This window comes from Castor canadensis, chromosome 3 (assembly GCF_047511655.1).
Source record: "Castor canadensis chromosome 3, mCasCan1.hap1v2, whole genome shotgun sequence".
NCBI lineage: Eukaryota > Metazoa > Chordata > Mammalia > Rodentia > Castoridae > Castor > Castor canadensis.
In genome coordinates, this window is record NC_133388.1 from 198,592,265 (window position 1) to 198,617,203 (window position 24,939).

A 24,939-nucleotide genomic window follows, 5' to 3' on the forward strand; every position below is an offset into this window, starting at 1 on the left:
GCTGGGGCTTTGGTAGGCCAAGGCCTTCCTCTCTGCGCCTGGCCAAGGAACATGAGGAACCCCAAGTCCCCTCAGAGTCTGTCCCACAGGAGGTTTTGAGGTCCCCACTGTCACTCTGGTAGAGCACATCTCTCAAGACTGAGTACAGTGATGTGGCTAGCAGCTGTCCTCCAGGTGTAATCACGACCGCGCTATAGATGAGAAACAAAGCCCTGAAAAGTAGCAGGCCTTGACCAAGATTACACACGCAGCACGTGCTGGGACCCAAGACCACTGGGGCGGTCAGACGCCCCTTTGTACACCTGTGTCCAGAGGAAGGCTATGGATCAGAGTATGGTGCCTCACTGTGTAAACTGATGGTGTGGCTGCTTGTGCCCCCTGTGGCTTTCCTGAGGCTTGGGGCCAGGGGACCCTACTTGACCCTGGAAGCCCAAGGTCCAAGGATCCAGTTGTATGTCTGGGCTCCGTGTGTGCTCCCTTGGGAAGGGAGCAGAGGAGGAAGACAGATGCTGGCTTTGGGTGGCTGGCCTGCCTCCTCTGGGCCTGCCTGCCGCCTCAGGTGTGGCTCTAGGCAAAGGGGGGTTGGTCAGAATCTCACAGGGACAAAGAGTACGATTCCTAAATTGGTTTAAGTGGAAGCCTCCTAGGGGACACAGCTCCTGTCCTTGGGCCAAGGGACATTCATCCCCAGAGCCGTCCCTCCCAGTGCCTCCTCTCACTGTGAGAGGTGCAGGAACCTGCTAAGACTGGGGTGACACAGCAGACCCGCCCTGACCTGCCCACCCAGAGCCCTCCTCGAGGCTGGGTGCTCAGACAGCTCCTTTGAACTTGCTCTAAAGTCTGATGGTGGAGGAGGCTGGGCCCTGCCCCTGTCAGAGACCACCATGCTTCAGTCATCCACTTGCACAGTTTGGCACACATGGATGTGGGTGCGGGGAAGGGTGTGCAGGAACAAGTGGCTTCCAGGCAGAGGGAGCGGCTGGTGCGGGCAGCCCGTCACAGAGGACGCAGCGGGGCACTGCAGTCTATTGAAGACCGTGGTGGGGCGGGGTGGAGGGTTGGTTGTCTCTCCTGGGACAACCCTAGTGACCGCAAGTTGGAGGTGGTGAGCAGGGGCTGCATTTGGAGCTGGGGAGGAGCTATTAGGAATACCACCCTACACATCCCAGGATGAGATGAGGGCTCCCTGGGGGATGGGACAACCTGAAGCCAAGCACCATCCCCCACTCCCTGGACCAAAGTCCTCCTTGGCACTGGACTTGGCCTCTGAAGGCCAGTGGATCTGGCTGGCTTTCTAGAAATTCTGTGGGCCACCAGTCCTCCCTTCCCCTCTCCCATCCCCCAACTCTTGGCCTCAGGCGTAGAAGGCCAGACTCCCTCCAGGGTTCTTGGTCCATCCAGTCATTCTGTCTCCTTGCCTCCCTGGAGCATGTTGGCACTGGGTGCTTGCTTGATCTTAGGACTCAGACCCCCTTCTTATTTGTTAGTCCCCACCAGGTTGGGTGGGAAAGGGACCAGTGTCCTGTCTAGTAAGGCCCTGCCAACGCCCTGCAGGGTACCAGGGTCAGAGGCCCAGGGCAGGTGTGGCTCCTGGGAGATCAGTTAGCTGTCCTGCCAGGCCTTGTGGGGAGAAGTAGTGAGGGTCCAGGCCCACTCATGGGGCTGCCCAAGGTGGTCAGTTGAGTATGACAAAAAAAAAAAAAAAGAAGTGGAGAGAGTGAAGGTGAACGTGGACTTCATATGCATGCATGGAGATAAAATAACGAAACCCACTAGAATTGTTTTTAAAGGGGAAAGGAGGGATAAAGTAATAGAGTGGGTGGGTTTATCAAAGTACGTAACATACATGTCTGTAAATATCACAAAGAAACCCCTTTGTACAATGAATAGGCGCTAATAAAGGGGGGGAGAGGAAGAAGAGGAAGGAAGAAAAGGAGGGGGATGGGAAGGAGGAGGGAGCGGGGGCGGGGAGGAGGAGGAGACAGGTGCACCCTGAGCCTGGGTCCCGGCATTCTATGGTGGACCACACCTCCCTAGGGATGCCTGCACTGACTTTTAACCCTCACAAAACTGCACGGGGCTGCCTGTGTGGCTTGGTGATTAAAGGCACTCCATAAATCTTTATTGAGAACCTACCATATGCCAGAGAGCCCCTGTTGAGGCACAAGCCACTGAAGCTTGGTCGCTATGTCCATGGTTCTGTAGGGGGACCTGTTCTGGGAGCGTGGGGACAGCTGGGAGGGCTGGAGGTTGGGATGACACAGCTGGGCAATGCAGCCCAATGGCAGCATTTTCACACTGGCGGGGACACATATCCACATGGTTGCTCTAACTGGCTGGTTGGCTTTCCTCTCAGCATGGTGGCTGGTTCCTAGCACAGCAGCCCAGAGAGCATCCCAGGGGAGGACAGAGACATCAGCTCACGTAGGTCAGGTTGTAGGTCGCACTAAGAAAGCACGTGTCACAAATTACCCCCCACTCAGCAGCTCAGAACAGCACACGGTGAGTGCATGAATGCACTGAATCACCATCAGGTCTGGGGTGCAGTCGAGGCTGCGGTAGGCTGTGGTCTGATTGGAAGAATATGCTCCCTGTGAGGTCAGGGTGCTGGCAGAATCGGTTCCGTTCATCTGCAGGACCCTGGTGTCCTGCTGGCTGGAGGCAGCAAGGGACTTCTCAGTGTAGCCTGACTTCCCAGGGCCAGCAAGCAGAAGCCGTACAAGAGTCCCACACTATGCAGCAAAGGTGACCTATGGCAGCTGAGGCCTTCCCTCACCCTGGCCAGTCTTTAGTGGGTAGCAAGTCACTGGTTCTGCCCATAGGGAAGGGTCACCCAAGGACACAAGTCCTAGGAAGCAGGGGCACCGGGCTGTCTTAGGGCCTGGATCCCACACAAGTGAGGTGAAGGTTGACTGAGCGAGGGGGTGGGGGGGGGCCCATGGAGTGCAGGGAAGATGGGAGCATGGGAAAGGGTTTTGCAGGTTGGGAGTGGAGCGAGGGGTGGCACAGGGGTAGGGATGGAGCAGGTGTGTGTGGGTGGATCTGGGGGAGGGGTGAGCTCTTCAGGCCTGGGAGGGGTCCTGGCTGGAGTCTTTGTGGATGTCTGCATAGAGGGGGCCTGGGCTGATGTGAGAAGGGATGGAAAGGTTGGGGTGTCCTTCACACAGCCCCCACAGACACCTGGATTGCTGTTGGCCCTGAGCTCAGCGATTCCAGCAACCGGACAGCACCCAGGGGACTGTCCCAGCACAGGGCATGTGTCACAGGCTGAATTCCACGGCAGATGGAGCTTCCGAATGTTACCGTCACATTGTCAGAAAGTGCTCCGTACTGAGCTCACATGTGTACGGACCCTGCAGTGTCTTTGCCTTTTTTGCAGCTGGCATGCTGGTGAGTGCCCAGACACACTGAGCCAGTTTTGTGTGTGGAAGTGATTACCGGGAGATGCAACACTTCTGTCCCACTGACAGGTTCTGTTTTCCAGGTGTGCATGTGTGGTGGTGGTGGTGGGGTGGGGCTGCTCAGCCCCAGGGCAGTCAAACTATTGAGACCACCCACACTGGACTCATTGCCATTTGAAAACAGGCAATGGTTCAGCTTGAAGACCCAGGGATTCCTGGGACTGAGTTGTAGGCCTGCTCACAGCTCCTCCCTTTCCTCCTTTTTCCCATCCCAGCACTTATGGATCACCAGCTGTATGCCAGGCACCATGAGGGGGGGTGCCCCCTTAGCTAGGAACACAGCCAAGCTCCCAGCTCAACTGGAGCTGGAGCTCTGCAGGGATCAGACAGCAGCTCTAAGTGTAGCCTCCACAGGGAGACCCGATGACTGCAGAGGTTGGGTAAGACCCACAAGCCCCAGGTGGGTCAGAACAGAGAATTACACCCATTTACCCTGCCCTACCCCAGGGCCATCCTCCTTCCTGACTCACAAGTGTGTCCCTACTCCACCTCCAAGCCAGCACATCTCCCGTTGCATCAATAGTCCTGGGCCTCCTAGAAGCAGCTGGAAAACCCTTGGCTGGGAGCCCCTGCCTCACCCTGCCAGGGCTCTGAGGACCCCCAGGTTGCCTCCAGCCTTGGGGAATCACATGTTCCTGCTGCAATCTCTGTTCAGCTGATCCGCCATACCACACCACTGGCTGCTGATAGGGTGGTCCTGGGTGGATTAGCATCTCTCCTGGTCACATGCTTGCCAATCCATCATGGCTTTGGTGGAGACAGGCCTCAGTGTCTTCTGCTTAAGCATCAGGAGCCTGGACCCTGCGGACGTGCTCAGGTCCCACCCTGATGCAGGAAGAGAATGGATCCCAGTTGGTCAGAGATCTGATTCTCATGAGTGTCCCCCCCCCCGGGGGGGTACACTGAGGCAGCCCCACAAGATGTACTCTTCGTGTGTGTGTGCAATGATCACAGCCTTGCGGATGGTACTTCTTTGGAGGTGCCAGGGATCAAACCCAGGGCCTCATGCACGCCAGGCAAGTCAGCTACCTCTAAGCCATGGTCCAGCCATGGATAGTGCCTAGTGGCCTGAAGGTGGCATCTGCTTCCCTGTGCTGAGAGCAGGAGCAGGGCCCTGGCCCAAGCCCACCCCTCTGATGGCTGCCCCTGGGAAGCTGCTTCTGCTACTGCGGTCACCCAACTTCGGCTGCAGTGCCACAGTGCCCCATGGGTGCCTGGCCCTGTGGTCCTGACTCCCCAAGGAAGGGGGTGGGCCAAGAGGCAGCCATAGGAGTCTGTCCTCTCCCGAGGGGCCCCAGTCTTGACTGGCACAAAGCAGGGCACCCAGGGGACACAGTGGGTAGCCAGGCAAGAACACAGACTCTGTGGTGTACCCTGCCAGCAGAATAAGCCCATCCTCCTGTAAGGCCTTAACTGACCCAGGTTCCTGGACCCAGCAGCAGGGGCTCTGCCCAGCTTACTGATGGTCAAGTCCAAGTTCCAAATTCTACCACCATGCAGAATCCCAGGGAGTGGTGATGGTGGTAAATCACAATGGGAATGACTAGGAGCTACTGCTCTGCACAGCTGGGCGTGTGCTCCGCTGGGCCTTCCTGTGGATCAGCCTAGGCCCTCATCCCTTGAAGTGGTGTCAGGATACCTGCCTCACTGTTGGGGTTATGGTGGAGAGTCAGGCCCACACTCACAGGCACCATGGCCTTGTGGGTACACAAGTGTCCCTCTAGTGTGGGCCAGGGCTTAGGGTCTACTTGGCATTGAACTCTGGTGGACATGGTGCAGGCAGGAGGCCCAGGGACTGGAGCATGGGCCCAGGCAAATGGCAAGTGGTTACCACATCACAGCACAGGGCAGTAGCTACCTCATGCAAACACAGAGGTGTGAGACCAGACGGGGCTGTTGGCCTGTCCCCAAGCAGGGGGCTCTGCACAGTCCTTCCAAGGGCCACACCTCATTCATCCTTGGAAGTGACCCTGTGCCCTTCAGGTCAGCCTCCAGGAGACACCTGCAGAGTGTGTGTGTGCGTGCTATTCAAGCCCCAGCTCCTCCCTCAGTGTAGCCAGGCCTCCTCCACCTCAGCCTTGGCCACAGCATATCCCACCTGGGTCCCTGAGCACCCTTCCCGGGCCTTCTCTCCAGTCCAAATTGTGTTGACTTGGCCATGGGGAGAGATTGCCTCTGACTGGCTGAGCGATCCTGGGGCAGCAGGAGTGGGGGTGGTAGGACATGAGGGGCCCTAGTCTTTCTACCAGAAGTGGTAAGGGCTCTGCCTTCCAGCAGGCCCTTCTCCCACTTAGGTCTAGGGACCCGAGGTGTGATGGTGGTCAAGATGGGCCAACCAGACACAGGGCAGAACCTTTATTGCTGAACATAAAATGCCTGCCAGGGAGGCCTGGCCAGTGGCTAATTCCCTGGGCAGGAGTCCCGGGTGGGGAAGGCTGGGGATACATGGCCCTTGGATGCTATCACACTCATGACACGGGACAGGCTGGGGTAAGCCCTGCCTGGCATCCCAAGGGGTGGGGTCTGACAGGCAAGTCCTGGGTGTGAGCCCAAGGACCAGGAACATGAAAGGGAAGTGGGGGCCTGGCCTGAGGGAGGAAGAAGAGGCCATAGGCACACACAGGCCAAGGAAGGTTGAAAGCTGGCAGACAGAGCTATGCCCCTGTGTGGGGGCCCCTGGCAGGGCTTGGTGGCAGACAATCCCTCTTTGGGGGCAGATTGGCTGGCAGAGCCTCTGTTCTCTCCAGGGGTGAAGTTCTGAGGTAGGTGCAGGCTGGTCCCCAGGGCACTCACAGACGTGGTTTGATGTGTAGCGGCTTTCCTGTACAAAGAGGGCAAAGGTCAAGTGCCAGGTAATCCCAGCTAAGAGGAACTTCCCCATTCCCAGTTTCTGGGTATTGACCCACCCACACATGCCAGCAGGCCCTGGTGCGCTCTAGCCTAGGAAAGGGGAAAGAGGCCTGGGGCCTTACTGATCATGGGGCTGGGTGGGCTGGGCAACCCCCATGCAGTGGGTGGGCTCACAGGTGGGAGCCTCAGCCCTCCGAAGGCTGAGCTATAAATACCAGCTGCATGCAGACATGCAGGCACACATCATGCTCACACCTGGGAGCAAGGCTGCCAGACGCACACGAGGCAGGCGCCCAGCTTCCCATGTGGAAAGCTGTGTGTGTGTGAGCAGGTGGCTGGGTGGGGGTTGGGACTGAGCGAAGGCCCCTGCAGTAAGGAAGACGGCAGGGTCTGGAGGGAGGTGGAGCAGCAGGGAGAGGGGTTCCCTGAAGTGAGGTCCTGAGGACGGGGCACACGGCCTGACAGGTACACACTCCCTGGCTCCCTTCCCATAAGTGGTCTGGGCCACAGTACCACCCACATGCCCCTGCAAGGCCTCCTCTTCTAGGGGGTGAGGTGGCCTCTTTAGGACCAATGACCTATCCACTGCTCTGCCAAGCCAGAGCCAGGAATAAGCCCAGCAGCCAGGCAGAGGCCAGCGGAGCTTCCTCTGTGCGAGGGGCCTCTTTAGCCGGTGAAGTCCAGCTTCCTGCAGAGACTGTCCCAGGCCCAGCTGCTGTTGCTCCTCTAATGCACCTGTGGCAGAGTCTGAGGGGTCTCTGGGAGCCCAAGCTGCCCACAGAATCCCAGTGCCCTGCCTCTCCTCTGGTCCTGGACCTGGCTTCTGGGCTCCTGATCTTTAAAGAAAACATTGGAGCAGCTGCCTCAGGGTCCCTCACTGCTCCACCCAGCAGGGAGGAGCTGGTGCCTTGTCCAGGTGTAGGGTGTAGTTGGGGCGGAGGGCTGGCCTCGGCTCTGAGCCCAATGAGGAGCATGTAACCAGGACGAGGCCCCTCCAAACAGGCGCTTGAGCGTGCTCGGCGGGGCTGTTAGAGAAGCCTGCAGCAAGCATCTTCCATTAACGTTACGACCGTGAAATATGACAATAAAATGATAGCCGTATGGTCGCAAATTTGCAGCCCGCCGAGCTGCGTGGGGTTTATCGTCACTCAAACGCGCGGAGAGCTGTAAAATGTTTACAGAAAGGGTCGTTTGCAGCCATAAAATCCTCTTTTCTCTCCTAAACAAGGCTGAGTGGAGCCATTTACCAAGCCCCAAACGCTCATCGGGGAGAGAGAACATCTGTTCTCTCCAGGAGTGTGCGGTGATCTTCCAGAACAAATTAACAGAAATGGGTGCTTTCTAATTAAATCAGCCCTCGCTGGGGTGGTCTACGTGGCGGCCACTGCTGCACATGGCCCCTGGCAGGTCCTGTCCTGGCTGCCAGGTGCACACATGGGGCACTGACTCCCCAAGCCACCTGGAGATTCCACTTAGAGGGTCTGAGGTGGACACTGGAAAAGACCCCGGTGTGGTAACAGGCTGAGCTCAGGAGGATCCAGGCTGCTTACCTGAGTCCTTGGTGAGGGGGCTCCTAAGGACCCGGGCCCCAGGCTGGCCTCCCGGGCTCGGCGAGGAGTGCAGGGAGATGAAGGATGGCAGCTTTCTGAGGCTGCCCAAAGAGGCAGCTTCCTCCCGGAGAGATGGCTCCTCCTGGTCCGAGGGGAAAGGGGAACAGGAAGGAGAGGGGGAAGAGGGGGAGGCAGCAGCAGCCTTTGATGGTAAGGGAGAGGCTGAGGCTAATACCCTTGAGGAAGGGGGAGGGGAGGACGGGGCTACCGCCCTGCAGGAGGGGGAGCTGGGCATCTGTCTGGTGGGACGCTGGGCAGCTGAGGGCTTCCTGCAGGAAAGGAGGGGGAGCAGAAGTGAGGGTGAGCAGCTGCTGGGACAGGTTGGGGCAGAGAGGGTGCTGAACACACACCTTCATGGTACCTGTCCCAACAACAAGGCTCCTGGCCTCCTCACCCCTACTTCTACCCCAGGGACTACTGGGCATTGCAACCCAGGTCCAAGCCTGGCCCTCAGCCCAAGGACAGGCTGATTACGGGGCTTCCAGCCTGAGGCAACTGGGGCCTGGCCAATAGGAATCCCAGCTCCATTCCTTACCTTCTGGGGCCTAGCTTCCTTGTCTGCAGGGGGCTCCCATACACACAGGAGGTGGGCATGATATGGGGATCCCCCAGACCCTTCCTGCGGGCCTGCTTCCTCTTCTGTCCTGGGGAGTGCATCTCTGAAATCCCTACCTCCCTCCATGGGCTGGGGATGCCCTTAGATCCATTCAGAGTCAGGGTCTCAGGTGTGGCATCTCAAGGGGCTCCTCATTTCCTGCCTCTGATGGAGATTTCCTTTTGGATATAAAGCCCAAAGTGCTGGGGTGGGCAGGAAAGGCTCATCCCAGAGAACCCTGATGTCCTAGGGCAGGGATGGGACACCTCCAGCTCACGCATGCAGCACCCACTGCCTCATCACCTGGGTCCGTGGCCAGCTGGGGCCCTGCTCCTGGGGGTGGCATCACTGGGCCCTGGGGCAGCAGATGCAGCTGCCCTTTGGCCGTGACGCTTCTGGTTGCGATGGAGCAGCTGGCACTGGTCACCACGGGGACATGCACCCCTGCGGGCAAAGTCGGGGCACAGCAGTGTGTGTTTCTTCTTGCACTGGGGAAACAAGCATAGCTATGAGGCTGGGTGGATGCTATGGCTACACAAGGGGCGGGTACAGAAGGCCAGGTACAGCTCCAGTGAGAGCCTGCTGGCTCTGAAGGCTGCCTACCAGGTCTCAGGGCAGGAGATTTCCTGTTGGAAGGATGAGGCCACCAGGTTAGAGTAGCTCCACCTGGGCCACTGGGCATCCAAGAAGGCAGGGACCGGGCCAGCCTGGGGATTCCCAGAGCCTGAGGCCAGGCCACTGCCTGGGGCTCTGCCCACCTGCCAACTCCTCCTGCTGAGGGCCTGTCCATTCTGGTGGGTGTGCTGGGAGCCCAGAGGAAGGTGGGTAGGGCTTGAGGCCTCAGGAGACCTCACAAAGCAGGGTTCAGGCCTGGAGCCCAGGCTAGGGGGTGCGGCAGGTCGGCTGAGGCCGGGCAGCACTGGGTCAGGGCTGGGCCAGGCACTCAATCCACGGCACCTGTCATGGGTCTAATTATACCCGAGAAGGGGGTAGATGGGTGGCCCACGCCTGACAGCAGGTGCCCCAGGCAATGTCTCAGCCTTGGATCTGCCCCCAGACCACAGGGACTTGAGAAGCCTCTGCCCAGTGCCCAGCGGCTGGGTCCAGTCAGGGGAGGCCCAGGGACAGGGAAGGTGCTCAGGGCTCCTGAGCTCTATTATGTGGCCCTGCTGCACATCCATGGCCTTTCCAGGGGAGGGGTGTCCTTTGTCCCCACAGCTGGCTCAGGTGAAGGAAAATCCCAGAGTCCAGCTAGCCTGGGGCACCCCACCTGCACCTCCCTTCAGACCAGGCATCAGACAGCCCCAACTGAGATAGATACCACCAAACCTATAGAACCCAAGAGTCCATCTCAAAACCAGCCATGGTGCCACCTATGGTGCCAGCCCTGGCATCCTGTTGTTAATGTGCACTGGCACACCAACTGGAAATACATCTCCCAGCCTTAAAGCCACTTCTTCCCAGGCCCCATGATGGTCCTGCATGGACTATGTCCTGCATGTGGGATCTCTGCCATGTACCCAGCACCCAGGACTAAGCCTCAAGTGGGGCATGCATCCTTCTCCTCAGGTGCCCCTGCACTCTACTGCTCCACGCCATTCTGTTTCTGTGATGTAGCAATGAAGGCAGGCTTAGGCAAAGGAACCGCCCTCATTCCCTCTCTCGCTCATTCCTTCCACCTGGAGTTTGACCCACTATGTGCTGTGCCTGGTGAGACAGGGCAGTCTGGCAAGGCAAAGGGGACAACAGACAGAGTGCCCAGACCGTCAGACAAGACAAGACTTGCCACCAGCATGTACATAAGCCTGTGGCCCTGTGAGTGAGGGAGTGCACAGTGCGAAAAGACAGACAACATGGCAGCACCAGGTGCCCCAGAGGTACGTTTTATCAGAGCCACCAACAATCGTGGACAACCGACCAGCAGAGTGCAAGGCTAAGAGTTAGCCAGGGGTGACACTAGCCCACTGAGCACCTGAAACCTGACGAATGTGAGCTGAGATATGAGGCAGGGTAAAACATATTGGAGTTTAGACTTGAAAAAAAGAGGAATGTGAAATATGGAATTTCTATTTTTCCTTAGTTACATGTTGAGATTTTTGATATATTGAGTTAAATAAAATATATGTCACCCGTTTCCTGTTTTTTCTTTCTTTCTGGGGTGTTGGGATGGAACCCAGGGCCTCCTGCATGTTAGGCGAGCACTCTGCTACTGAGTCACCTCCTGGACTCTTATTTCATGGTTTGAAGGTGGTTGTGCTAGAAACACTGAAGTCATACATGGGACTCACACATTCTCTTAACAGAAAGTGCTGGTCTGAGCTGACCTTCCTGAAAACAAACAAGAATCTAGGATTAAGCGGAAAGAAGTTGCTCAAGTGATTGAAGAGGCAGGAAGGAAAGGCAAGGTAACAGAAGAAAATGAGCCACGGGGTAGAATCCACCTCAGACTCGAACCTGGCTCTGAACTGGACCAGAAGCACTGACGACAGGGCCACAGCAGCCAGCAGAACCCAGGACAATCCTGGGGTCGGGACTTAGGAAAACTGCCATTAGATAATTCATCAAACTAAAAGTATGGGAAGCTAGACAGTCCTGAGACAAGGGAAGGCACTGAAGCAGCACAGCACCTCTGCGAATGAGTAGCGGCAGACAAGAAAGCCCCCCTCCAAAGAGGGGGAGAAACAGCAAAATAAGTCCAAAAAACAGGAGGAGGAAAGGTAAAGCAGAACAGAAATTAAAGTCAAGAGGCCAAAGTTGGTTCTTTGAAAATATTAATCAATTTGTCCAGTGAGATTAATCCGAAAGTAGAGAAGGAACACGTAGCAGTGCTAAGGGCAATGGGTACAGCAGATGCGAGGATGGCGACACCCAGAGGCAGGGGCTTAGCTCAGCAGCAGAGCGAGGGCTACTGGGCCAGGCCTGGGTTCCATCCCTGTACTGCAAAACCACCACCAAAACAATCTTTATGCCAGTAAATTTGAAAACACAGGCGAAACTGACAAATTTCAGAAAAACTGATGAAGAAAAATGAAAGCAGAATTTTCTAATAAAGGAATTTCAGTCCTTAAGAAACAAAGCTCCCACACGAGAGGGTGTTATTTATGAGACATAAAACCCCAATCTTTTATGAACTAGTTCACAGAATGCAAAAACAGAGAAGCACTGTTTGCTTGTGTGAGCAGAATAATCTTAAAATTGAAACATTACCAGGACTATATAGAAAAGAACACCTGGGCCAATGTCACTCACGAGCAAGGGTACAAAAGTGCCACCATGCCAGCAGCACAGTCTTGCAATGCAGGAAGAGACTTAGCTCCCAGGACCATCTGGAGTGCAAAGTAAGCTTAAGTCAAGAAATCAATAAACAAAAAACAAACGAAAGGCAAAAAAAGTAAAAGTGAAAATCAATAAACAGAAATTAGTACATTAGAAGGCTAAAAAGGGCAGTCATATGATCAACTCAGAAGAAATAAAAGTATTTAATAAAATCCAATCTCAATTCAAATTGAAAAATGAACTGAAAAGAAGGAAAAAGTCATTGTTTGTAAATTACATGATTTCTGGGAACAGTATCAACATAAGGATTGATTATACAATGACGACTAAGAAAATAAAATTAAAGTACTATACAAAGACAGATGTCAATCCTTGTCATACCTTCAAGACAACCCCAATCAAAACGCTAGCAGTACTTCCAAAAAAAAAAAAAAATTAGGCTGTAGGCGTGGCTCAGCTGGTGGAGCACCTGCCCCACAAGTGCAAAGCTCTGAGTTCAAAACAAAACAAAAAGCACCCCAAAAATCTGTGTCAGCCAGGCATGGCAGGAAACTGAGGCAGGAAGATCCTGAGTTTGAGGACAATCTTGGCAAGACCCTCTCTTCAAAAACAAACAAAATAGACATCCATTAAAATTAAGACAGCCTGGTGCCAGTAGCTCACACCTGTAATCCTAGCTACTCAGGAGGCAGAGATCAGGAGGATTGAGGTTTGAAACCAGCCCTGGAAAATAGTTTGTGAGATCCTAATCTGGAAAAAACCCATCACAAAAAAAGGGCTGGTGGAGTGGCTCAAGATGTAGGCCCTGAGTTCAGGCCTCAGTACTGGAAAAAAAAAAACAAAACACATGGACCCACTCACTGACAAGATCAACCCCAGGGTGTTTAAGTCAGTAAGGAAAAAAGGAACTCAAAGAGAGATAGACTCAGTTTAAATCAGAAAGGCAAGTAGACAATACCAGGGAACTTTTAATGCTTCTGACGGGCAGAAGGAAAGAAGGCCTAGCATCCCCAGGAGCTGCACACAAGTCTGTGGCATGGTAGCCAAGCAGCCTGGAGAGCAGGTTGCCCTGCCTAACAGAGCTGGTCTCGCATGCACCATCCACCTCATGCTGAGCGCTCCTCTGCACAGATGCCAGGCTATGCTCTGCTGCAGATGACAGCCTGCCCCACAGAGCAGGGTGTGGGCCACTGCCTCATAGCCAGATGAGCGGCCCTGCCCACTCCCCACAGCCCTTCCGCACGGTACCAGCTGCCTGCTCCAGGCCAGTGTGGGACATGGTGCGACTGTACTGGCAGGTGGTCTGTGTTCTTACAGCTGGCATGGAGAGTGCAAGGACCAGGTGGGTCTGCGTGGTACACTCCTCTTTGACCCAGAATGGGCTGATGGTCCACAGTCCTCCCATAGCCAGAACAATCCAGGGCTGTACCCTTATCTTCTGCCTAGGCCATAGCCAGCACTGTCTCTACCAGATGGCCTGTGGGCAGTCCTTATTCTCAATGGACTTGTAAGCCTCCCTTCCACCATCCAGAATCAGAGCTGCCCCCTCCATCTTGGAAACTGTTCCAGATGCTGCCCACCCCACCACTATTTAGTGCACCTCCATCCATTCTTTTTGACATGCCTGAGTCAAGGCCTCCCTCATCCACTCCAAAATTGGTGGCTATATGCAATGCAGGATGGGTAAAAAGCTGGGGAACCCCAGCACAGCCTGGAGGGAAGGAGGCAGGGTAGCAGTAACTGCCCACACTGTCAGCCCTGACTCCAGCTGGCCAGTTGTGGGTATGATGATGTTAACAGGAGGTGAGACTAGACTCCCAGTGGAATCTTCACACATTTTGGTAAATCTAAAATGATTCCAAAGTAAAAAGCTTATTAAACACAGTACATGACCACAGGTTTTGTGCTGGGCCTAGAGCAGTATGACCTAACAGCCATGGCGTGGGAGGCCAGCACAGAGGGTGTGGAGCTCCTGGATGTCCTCCAAACCTCAAAATGGGACCTGGGTCCATTCTAAAGTCACCAGGGGGTCAGTAGATATGGGCAGGGCACAGGGGCAGAGGGTAGGGGAGGAATCAGGGCTCCATTAGGGACCTCCAGCTTTGAGGTCATGGGATGCTCCAAATGGATGACTGGGAAGAGAGCACTTTCCAGAATCTCCCAGTTCCAGATGGGGCCAGACTGGTCCTTTGTGGCAGGAAGGAGAAACAAGGGCCTTGGCCTTTAGGAACAGAGGGGCTAGGGCCCCAGGCTGCAGAAGGGAGGCATGCCCTTGTGATAAGCTGTATGTAGCTAGGTCAATTAGGACCATGAGGTGGCAGCTGAAAGGAAGATGTGTGTGTACGACAAAGGGTGTGTAAGAAACCAGCCAACGAGGACCTGGACTCTGCCAGGAGCATGGGAGGTGGCAGGCATGGGGGCTGCAGCTTTGGAGCTGGGCAGGCACCAGGAAGACAGCAGGTACAGTCCTGGTATGAGGGGAAGGTGGGGCAGTGAGCTTCTTCAGTAACAGGGTGAGATCAGGGGGTTGGGGACAGGAGACGGAGAAGATGGGATGGTTAGCAGCAATGAGGGTCAGAGTGAGGCTGTGTTCCTCTAAACGAGGATGCCCTCCACAGGCAGGGCTGACACAGGTGCTGGGACCCAGCGGGGAACAGGGACGGGCAGGCCAGGTTGGTCATACAATCCAGCTCCGTAGCAAGTATGCAGAGGAGCCTGGGCAGGGCTGGCGGGGCAGATGGGGCAGTAGGCCACATGCAGAGCAGGGAACAGGCTCCGGGGAGAAAGACAAGGCTTGAGGCCTGTCAGAAATAAAACACCCATTGGAGCAGATGTCCTGAGAGCTTCAGGCGAGAGGCTGGATGGGAGCCAAGAGTAAATCCTAGCACAAGGAAGGAAATAAGGAAGGAAACCACAGAGGCTGGTAAAAGAGGGGAATTCATGACAAGTCTGTCAGCAGCACCAAGGCGGCTTTCTGAAGAGTTCGGGAGAACGGGCAGCAAGGCTATTGCAGGAGAGGAACCAATACCAAAAGTGGATGAGGAGGGTCACCCACATCTGTGCCCCCAAACATAGATGGAACCAAATGTTCTTGGGAAAAAGAAGCCAAGAGTGGCACAAAAAGAAATAGAAGGGACTTCTAGTGCCAGGAAGATGGAACAGACACACGTTCCCTGTGCGGCACCACTGCAGCAAACATGAGCAGGCTGCCCGGTGCAGAGAAAGTCAAGCAGACGTCCAGCAACACTCAGTGATGGCTCCCAGGGTTCTTCTGCCCCACCCAGCCCAGGCCTGGAGTTGAGGAGCTTGTCACACAAAATGGCCAACTAGTGTGGACAGGGACAGCTCTGCCACACAGAAAGCTCTTAGGTCATGACAACTCCATTCCAGCCCCAGCCTTACATGCTGGGAAACCTAGCTCACCAGCACCCAGGCCACAGTGGCTGAACAGTGAGCCTGGACTTGACCCTGGCCAGACGGTCAGGAAGTGCCAGCTGGAGAAAAGCCAGGACTTGCAGTCCTACCCACGACATCAGTGAACTCCACTCCTGCTGGTCCTGGGCAGGAGGTGCCAGAGGAGACCTAGTGGGAGGTCAGGAATAGCGAGGAGACCCTCCACAGCGTCAGCAGAGGGCAAGTTGGGGACAGCAGGTGGCTATCCTTCAATAACAATCCAAATGTCAGGGTTCAAATAGAAAATGATGTGTCATACCAACAACAAGGAAGATCTCAATGAAGAAACAATCAACACACGCCAACACCAAGACGGTGGATGTCATACAAGGACTTTCAGGCAGCATCAAAAATGTGTTTTGTTTCAGTTTTTTTTTTTTTTTGGTAGACTGGCGTTTGAACTCAGGGCTTCATGCTTGTGAAGCAGGCGCTCTACTGCTTGAGCCACACCTCCAGTCCATTTTACTCTGGTTATTTTTAGAGATGGGATCTTGAGATCTGTTTGCCGGGGCTGGCCTTGAACCACAGTTCTCCTGATCCTGGCCTCCCAAGTAGCTAGGATTACAGGTGTGAGGCACCAGCACCATTTTTTTTCCTTTTCTTTTTGAGGTACTGGAGGTTGAATTCAGGGACTCATGCTTGTGTTCCGCTACTTGAGCCTACGTCTATGAATGTGCTTTGACAAACAAGTATAAACATGCTCCAAACAAATAAAACATAGAAAGTGTCAACAAAGAACAAAAAGATACAACAGAACCAAATGGAAATTTCACGACTAAAAATACAATAAATGAAACAGAATGCTCAGCATGTGCACTTAGCAGTAGGGTGATGGAGTAGAGTTGGATCAGAAAAGACCTTATCTGGACGGCAGAGATAAATCAGACTTAGAAATATGCAGAATCCAGGCAGCCCAGGGAATGGTGGGAGAACAACAAAAGACTACATCCGCACACCCAACCAAAGATGCAGAAGGAAAAGGAAAATAACCTAAGAAAATAAAGAAAGAAACTCCTCATGTGGTATAGAAAAAACAAGATTCAAGCAGATAAGTGAACAGGAAAGAGGATAGACCAAAGAAATCCACCCAGAATATTCATAAAGACAAAGAATCCTCAAAGCAACCAAAGAAAAATGACATTTTCCCACTGGGGAAAATTTCAAATGACAGTGAACTTCTTATTAGGCACCACGAAGGATGGAAGGAAACAGAATAACACTTTCAAGCTGAAAAAAATTGCCAACCCAGGAACTTACACTCAGAGAAGAGAAATACTCTTCAGGGATGAAGGGAAAATCAAGATAGTCTCAGATAAAGGAGAACTAAAAAAATCTGTCAGCAGAGGACTGACCTTAAAAAGTAAAGAGCCAGATATGGTGACCCATGTCTGTAGTCTCAGCTACTTGGCATGGCTGAGACAGGAGGATTGCTTGAGCCTAGTAGTAAGACTCCCATCTCCAAAAAAAGAAAAAGAAAGAGAAATAGATAAAGGAAGTCCTCTAAACAGAAAGAAGACAGTAAAAGAAAACCTTTGAACTGCAGAGCAGGAAAGAATCAAGATCAAGATAAGGGGAAAATTGATAGACACACCAGGTTTACTGTCCCTTTTTCCTTTCTTTCACCTTTTGCCTCTTCTTGAGTTTCCAAAACTGTCAGATGGTTGAAGTGAAAAATGCTTCTAAGCACGTCTAGAGAGAACATTTGGTCATAAACTGTAAGTGCAGGAGGGCAAAGGAACACAAAGGAAGGCTTCAAACTGCTAAGGTGCCCAGATCAGTAGACCTTGATAATTATGAATGTATAGTATCTTTGCAACACTAAGAAAGCTACAGAAAGATATACAATAAAAATTGTAGATAAATATAATTATAAAAAATGTTCACACAACCCACAAGAAGGCATGAAACAAAGCAAAACAAAGAAACAAAAAATAGAAAGAACAGAAAACAAACAAAAAATCAAATGTCAGACTTAAACCCTACTGTATCAGTAACTACAGTAAATACAAATGGCATAAACACACAAGTTAAAAGACAGAGATCAGGGCTGGAGCTGAAGCTCAGGTAGGGTGCCAGCCTAACTTCTGTAAGGCTTTGAATTCCATCCCTAACACTACAAAAAAAGAAAGAAAGAAAGAAAAAAAGGACAAAGATTGGCAGATTGAATTAAAAAACATTAACTATCTGCAGTCTACAAAGAGTTACTTCAAACACAATGCACGAGTATGTTAAAAAGTAAAAACAGATGGAAAAAAGACATACCACACAAAGTTGATCCAAAAGCACAGGAGTGACTACAACCCAATCTAAAAAGGTGACTTCAGAACAAAGAACATTAGTGAAGACAAAGGTCATTAAATAATAATAAAGGGTCAATCTACCAAAAAGACATGTCAATTCTAAATGTGTATGCCTCAAGCAAAAGAGCTGTGAAGGGCTGGAGACTGGGCACAAGTTGAGTGCCTTCTGGAGAGGAGAGAGATGAATCCATGATGACATTGTAGACTTCAACACCTAAATGCAGACAACATCAGAAAGGACATACAACTTAAAAACACCTTTAACCAGCAAGATACACTCAATATTTGCACAATGCTCCACCCCACCACAGAAGAAACACCTTTTTTTTTTCCAAGTCTTCCTTACCCAGTGATGGGTTGTTGGGGCCTAATGTTCTTACATAATAGTAGAAAACCAAAATTTGTGGTTATCCCTTACTGAATTGAGTAAGAAAAAAGAAAAAATTTCAAATCAATAATCTAAGCTCCCCTAAAGGATCAACTCCTTTTAGGTATGAGGGAAAAAAAAAAAAAAAAGGAAATAAAAAAAAAACTTAGAGGAGGGGAAAAAAAGAAATTAAACCTCAAGTTAGCAGAAATAATAAATACTAAAAAGAACAGAAAGTGGTGAAATAACAGAGAAATCAATGAAACAAAGAGCTGGTTCTTTAACAAGATCAATGAAACTGACAAACCTCTAGCAAAACAGACAATGAAAAAAAGAAAAGCCGCAAATCTCCAGTATTAGGAATGAAATGAGAATCATTACAGACCCTGTAGACATCAAAAGAATAATTATGAAATACTTCAAATAATTCTAGACACATAAATTTGACAACTTAGATGAAAAGAACCAATTCCTTGAAATACACTTACTAAGGTAGAGTGGAAAATCTGAACAGACCTATGGAGGAAGTAGAGATAAAGCAGTCATCAAAAAACATCCCAAGAGAAGCCCAAGAGCTGGCAGAGTGGCTCAAGAGGTAAGAATGCTTGCCTAGCAAGCAAGAACCCTACGTTCAAACCCCAGTAGTGCCAAAAAAAAAAAAAAAAGAAAGAGAAGCCAACACCAGAGGCTTCACTGGTGAGAGACTGCTACTAACTCATCTGAAGAAGAATTAGCACCAATTTCTCTCAAACTCCAAAAACTGGAAAGAAAGGCCTATTTCTTTCTACAAGTGAGCATTACCCTGACACCGAAACCAGAGGAAGGCAGTATAAGAAAGGGAAAGTACAGGCCCCTATCCTTTACGAGGATAAAGTTCTCAATAAAATGCTTGAAAACCAAATTCTGCAGTGTATTAAAAGGACTATGTATCATGAGCCATGCGACTTATTCCTGGAATGCAAGCACGGTTTAACACACAAGTGTGAATAGAACTGGTCATCATTCAGTGTGGTCAGTGTCGCTGACTGAGCACCTTAAACAACAAGGGAAGAAAATGAGCAGAAAGGTCATCTCAATTGATGTACAGAGGTGTGACTGAACGCAACACCCCTTGGGGAGAAATGCACCCAGCAAACTTGGGCTAGAAGGGAGCATCTTTGACATGGAGACAATAGGTGAGGAGCTCAAGACTAGCACCATGTTCAATGGTGAAAATCAAAAGTTTTTCCTAAGATAAGGAACAAATCCAGGATGCCCACTTTTGCCAGTGCTGCTCACATAGTGGTCAAGTTCTAGCCAGAACTAGGGGAGTCCAAATTGAAATGGAAGAAGTAAAATTATCTGTGCGCAGATGGCATGATCTTATATATTTAAAAAATCTTAAACCAGGCACTAGTCGCTCACGCCTGTAATCCCAGCTACTCAGGAGGCAGAGATCAGGAGGATCAAAGTTCGAAGCCAGGCCGGGCAAAGAGTTTGTGAGACACTATCTCAAAAAACCCTTCACAAAAAAAAAAGGCTGGCAGAGTGCCTAAAGGTGTATGCTCTGAGTTCAAACCACAGTACCATAAAAAAAAAAAAATCCTAGCAGGTGCCAGTGGCTCACTTAGGAGGCTGAGGCTGGAAGAATCAAGGTTCTCCAGACCCCATCTCCAAAATAACCAGAGCAAAATGGACTGGAGGTGTGGCTCAAGCAGTAGTGTGCCTACTTTGCAAGTGTGGAGCCCTGAGGTCAAACCCCAGTCCCACCAAAAAAATAAATAAAAGATTAAAATGGTAAATTTTGTCATTTTTTTATATGAAAAAAAAAAAGGCACTGTGCCAAGTCATTGAAGCACTCAAATGGGTGCCTCTATGGTGTGTGAACTATATCTCATAAAACTGTCTACTGTCTCTTCTAAGGGCCACCAGTATCAGTGGGAAAGAGGACAGGTCAGAGGTAGTTTGCAGAAATTAGCTCAGTCCAAGAAGAAATGCAGAGTGAGCCCTCACATGACCTGCAAATCAACAGCAGCTCCCCGGCAAGGGTGTGGTGACCTGTACTAAAGGTTGCAAGTCATCACACAGACCTTCTCATCGTCACAGCCCCCATATCTAAATTTTACATGAAAGGAAACATCCCTAAGGGTGTTGTGACCTGTACAGGTGGCAGGGCAGGCTGAACTGGGGTTCAACCCCTCACCCACAGCCACCTGACCACAGCCAGTGAAGCCAAAAGCAGATGTGGGAGCTCTGTGACCCTGGGTGGGGACAGGCCCACAGCACAAACCACAGGAAATGGAGGGACTGCACACCACAAAGAAAATGAGGGCTTGGGCCAAATGAAGGGTCCCCATTGGCAAAGTAACACATGGTGGGGGGCAGGGAAACCAAGAAGGGTGCTGTCAGAGGACTCAGGAGGCTTCTGCAGCCAAGAGGGTGAGGACAGTGGAGGAGCAGCACTGGAAGCTGAAACCTGACTGTCAGCTAGGGGTCTGGGGATGGACCTGAGCCCAGGCAGGAGGCATGGAGGTGGAGTAAGTGGAATGGAACACATACATGTGTGCACACAGACAACCCAACTCTGTGCCCTGGAGGCACCGTGTACAGAGTGTGAATTACCAGGAAGGAGATGGGTGGAGAGGCTTAGCTGGCAGCATATCCATCAGTGATCAAAGTGAGCCTGAGGTTAGTGCCAGAAGTCAAGGAAAAACACAGCACACACCTGCTACTTCCAACTCTAACTGCAGGACCTGTCAGACCCCTAGGGTGAGAAGCATCCCACAAAACAAGCGGCCCTCAGGTCCAGGAGGGGCAGGACAGCTGGCCTGGGGCCTGGTGCTGACCTCTGCACAGCAGGCTTGAAGCTGCCCTGGGCCCCAGAAAGGGAAGGAGCAGAGATTTACTCCCAGCCTAAATTATTCAGAAGGAAAGGGATGTGCCTCTTTAACAAGCCATGGCTTTATGAAGCAAGGTTAACAATTTCACTTGATTCAGTGGAATATCGTAAACTCTCTGGGGCCCATTTGAGGACTTCTACTTCGGGCGCAAGGTGACAACTCAGCACTTTTTATATTATTTAGAGAATAAAATTAACCCTCACAGGCCCAGGCTGCTGCCTCCCCCACTGGATCTGGCCTGCTCAGCGCTTTCCCATATATAATTACAAGCTGCTATCCATCATGCAGCAGCCACGCCGCGCTGACACACCGAAAGGGACGCAGTAAGCACTTCCTCTAATACAAGCAGGACTTAACTACTGCTTTGATATTTTCATTTAAATTGGAATATTTCACAATAATTGTCCATGGCCTCCGTGGGGGTCCTGTCCCCCACCTGGGCCAGCTCCTGGAGCTGCCCCAGCCAGGCCGTCTCCCCTGAAGGGCTTCCCTGCCAGGGCCCTCAAGCCCTTCAAGGTGACTAGCCAACACCTGTCAAGCCTCATGTTGCCAGTCGTGGAGCACCAGCAGGAGGCAGGGGGCTGGCTCCAGGCACCACTTCCTTGTGCTCTCCCTGAAAGGAGTGTCAGGCCACCTTGGTGGGTGGTCAGGATGAGACAGGAAGTTGGAAGGACTTGGCCAACTGTAGAGGGCTGTGGCAGCGGTAGGCAGGGCACACAGGGCTGTGCTTCTACATGGTCCCTACAGTGTGAAGCAATAAGAGAGGGCTAAGACTACCACCTAGGCCTTAAGGGTTATTAGGGGCTGGCCCTGCACTGTCTGGTGACCTCAACTTCCTGGGGGTACCCCTTTGAGTTTGTGGGCTCCTGAAGCAGCAGTGGGAATTGCCATAGGTCCCTGGGCTGTGTCTCATGGCTACTTCTCAGGGGGCCAGGGACTAAAAAGTACTCTCCAGGGGTCACCAGCCCAGGCATAAGAACATAGATATGGAAGACTGGGGGAAGAGGTCACACTGGGCCAGGCCTGCAGACTCTCCTATCCCTGTGCCCCCAGCAGTTGGGAAGATGGTAAGAAGAGGAAGCTATGCTGGAGCAGCTGTGGGCAGTTTCTCTGCACTGCCCTGCAGGCAGGTCTTAGCTACCTGGGAAACCAAATAGGCAGCCTCAAGCACCTGGGACATCAAGCAGGTCACTCACCCAGGGACATGATAGGCAGCCTCCTTCTCCCAGTCCCCTAACCCCCACATAGCACTGCCTTCAATGGGCTCCAGGCCAGCTTACACCAGCCTTGTTGGTTGGCCTCTCCATCCCAGGTGAGGTGGGAGTGGGCTCCATGTCCACTACCTGCCATTCCGGGGAGGCTGGCAGCCACACGTCTACCTCAGCCCTCCTGAGCCCCAACCTGACAGCCCCTCTATCTCACTGCCTCTCGGCCCACAACAGTGTCCTGGGGTCTCTACCAGCCCAGGAACTTCAGTCCTTCCCCCACTGTGCTGTTGGGTGGGCTTCAATGCACACTTCTTACTGCCCCTCAGGGAACAGCTGAGTCCTCCTGGTTCAAACTCCATTCTGTCCTGGCCCCAGGTTCCCATGGGCAAGTCGCTGGACCTCTGAGACACCCTTAAGGTGGATGTCATGATGGCTGTGAAGGGCCACAGGACCACCACAGCAGATGCTGAGGAGCATTTAAGAGGAGTCTTGTACTCACACCAGCCCCTCACCTTCGCGCCCAGTGGGCAGTAGCCTTTAAGGAAGTCCCTGCAGACCTCCGCCTTGCGGGACACATACACATGGCTGTAAGGACAGTTGCTGTTGCTGCAGATCCCCTTCAGGAAGTAGGAGCACACGGGCATCTGTGGGAGAGAGGGAGAGAGAAAGGGAGGGCAGAGGGCAGGTGGTGAGGGCCAGCAGGCCTGCACCCCAGCATCCACAGCCAGCTTTACAAATAGGAATACCAGGTAGCCAGGCATGGTGCTACATGCCTATAATCCCAGCACTTGAGAGACTAAGGCAGGAGGATGGTAAGTTGCAGGACGACCTGGGCTACACAGCCCTGTCTCAAAAAAACAAAAGAAAGAAACAAACAAAAAACACCAAAAAACCAAACAGGAACACCAGAACTCAAAGGGAACCCACTGGCTGGGCAGCAGCTACAAAGACTCTGCCTGGAGAGCCTCACCACAGCTCACCACAGCCTTCTTAAGGGAGAAATGGATGTCAGTGCTAGCCAGCTGGAGCTGAGAGGTGGGGGCTGCCTGCTTTCCAGGTGACCTAACATCTGCCTTCTCTGCTCAGATGTGGACATGGAGCTGAGTAGCCTACAGCAGTGGCTTGGGCCCAGATATGCTCTTTCAACCAAGTTCCTCATGGCTCTGAGCCTAGCCAGCGTCCAGTGCTAAGAGGGGAAGGGTGACAGCTAAGGCTCCCCTACCAATGATCTGTCCTGGGGCCACAGTCTAGGTGGGGCAGTCTCAGGATAGGACAAACAGCCCAGGACTCTCTGGCCACCTGACCTGTGCTTGGAGTAGGCTGGAACAGGCACTGAGGCCTGGCCCATGGGCAGGAGGGGCCACGGAGAGACCTGGGGGCCTGGAGTGGCAGCCTGGAGCTACCCTGGCTGCTGTGGGCAGACAGGCCTGGCTGATTATGTGGCCCAGCAGCCCAATACCCCCTCTTCCTTGCCCAACACAGAACTGCAACCACAGTGACCACTGGCTCTGGTTGCTTTTTGTTACCACCATATCTACCTGGGAGAGAAAAGAAATGCAACCTACTCCTCCCAATGGGGAAAACTAAGGGGCAGGACCTGGGCTGGGGCCACTCAGGGATGGAAGGGGGTTGTGTCTCCGAATTTTCCAGGCACTTCTCTCCTTAACCCTCCTGAGGGTCAGCCACCAGCTCCTTCCTGGACAGTCTGGGTGAATGGGGGTGGGGGGGCAATGTCACCATTCTGGCTCCACATGGGGCTCATGCAGAGTCCCCACAGGCCTCTCCAGCCCCCAGGGGGGTCACGCATCTCTCACACTGTACTTCCCTGCATGCACTCCCCAATCCAGTTCCAGGCACCAGAGGCTTGAAAGTCACTTTTCTGGGGTCAAGTGGGAGGGAAAGGGCGAGAACCTGTCTGAGGCAGAGGTGGGAGGAAGAGGCTGGGGCAGTAGCCTTGGAGCTGAGTGGGAAGGAGGGAGAAATCAAAGAAACAAAGGGTGATTTACCGAGCAAGAGTTTATTTTTAATTGTCTTTTAACTGCAGCCGCAGAGGGGAAGAGGGGCTGGGGGCCCCGTTTGGGGCTGGCGGTGGTGCGGCTGTAGACAATTCCCTTAATGTGGTTTTTGATATAGAGCCCAAATTAGCTCTAATAAAAAGGGATAATAAAGCCAACTCTTGCACCAAACGGAGCTCCTCCTGGCTGTCAGCGCGGGGCCGTTACTAAGAGGAAACTGCGTTCTCATTTCAATTAACCTTGTTTGCACCCCACCACGTCCACACAAATAACAATAACATTAACTCAGGGCGCTGGTGCGGCCCACACATTAGACAGCTTGGAGTGTGCGCTGGCTTTGGAGCTGGTGCTTAATGAACCCGAAACTCGACGTGAATTTCCAAATTGCTCACGACAGAGTTTCGAAGCTCGATTAGGGAGAAAAATGCTGATTCTCTCCAAGCTCCTCAAGGGGAAAAGCTGTCAGAGCAGCAGCGGGCCTCGCCGCCTGCTCACTCATGCTGTGCCCAGCCCTTCCCCAGTCCCATGGCCAGGGCCCAGTGGGTAAGCCTCAGGCATGGGGTGAGGCCACCTGGTTTCCTGTCCCAGCTCCATGTGCCTGGGGCACTAACCACAGTGCTCTCAGCCCTTTCAGTCAGAGGACCTTTCTGGGCTCAGATCAAGTCTTGGGTCATGCCTGGCACACCTGGACCATCTCGGCCTTGGCTGCATCGCTATACCTTTCCTCCTGACCCATTCCACCCACAGCATTCCACAGACTGCAGCAGGGATCTCAGGACACCTGCTCCTGGCCAAACCCAGGCCTAAGGATGCAAGTGAGGCCTTGGTCCTGCACCCTATAGGCATCCTCCCCTGTGCATGCAGTAGAGGTGGGAAGGAACCTGGCCTCAATGGGGGGCCCAGTGTCTGACAAGATTGGGTGCTG

The 24,939-nt window shown here is 52.6% G+C and overlaps 1 protein-coding gene across 2 annotated transcripts in view; it reads right to left on the reverse strand.

The window, feature by feature from the left end:
• Positions 1–5,575: 5,575 nt before the first annotated feature.
• Positions 5,576–24,939, reverse strand: part of Zc3h3 (zinc finger CCCH-type containing 3) — an 80,904-nt gene continuing 61,540 nt past the window's right edge. The window contains exons 9-12 of one of the 2 annotated variants that reach the window (XM_074069350.1): positions 22,512–22,643; positions 8,820–9,004; positions 7,862–8,003; positions 5,576–6,282 (exon numbers count right to left, since the gene is read on the reverse strand). In XM_074069350.1, the coding sequence (XP_073925451.1) occupies positions 5,758–6,282; positions 7,862–8,003; positions 8,820–9,004; positions 22,512–22,643 (984 nt within the window). In that variant the 3' untranslated portion in view covers positions 5,576–5,757. Of the gene's footprint in view, positions 6,283–7,861; positions 8,191–8,819; positions 9,005–22,511; positions 22,644–24,939 lie in introns of both variants that reach the window. The other variant, XM_020170370.2, reaches the window with a different exon arrangement.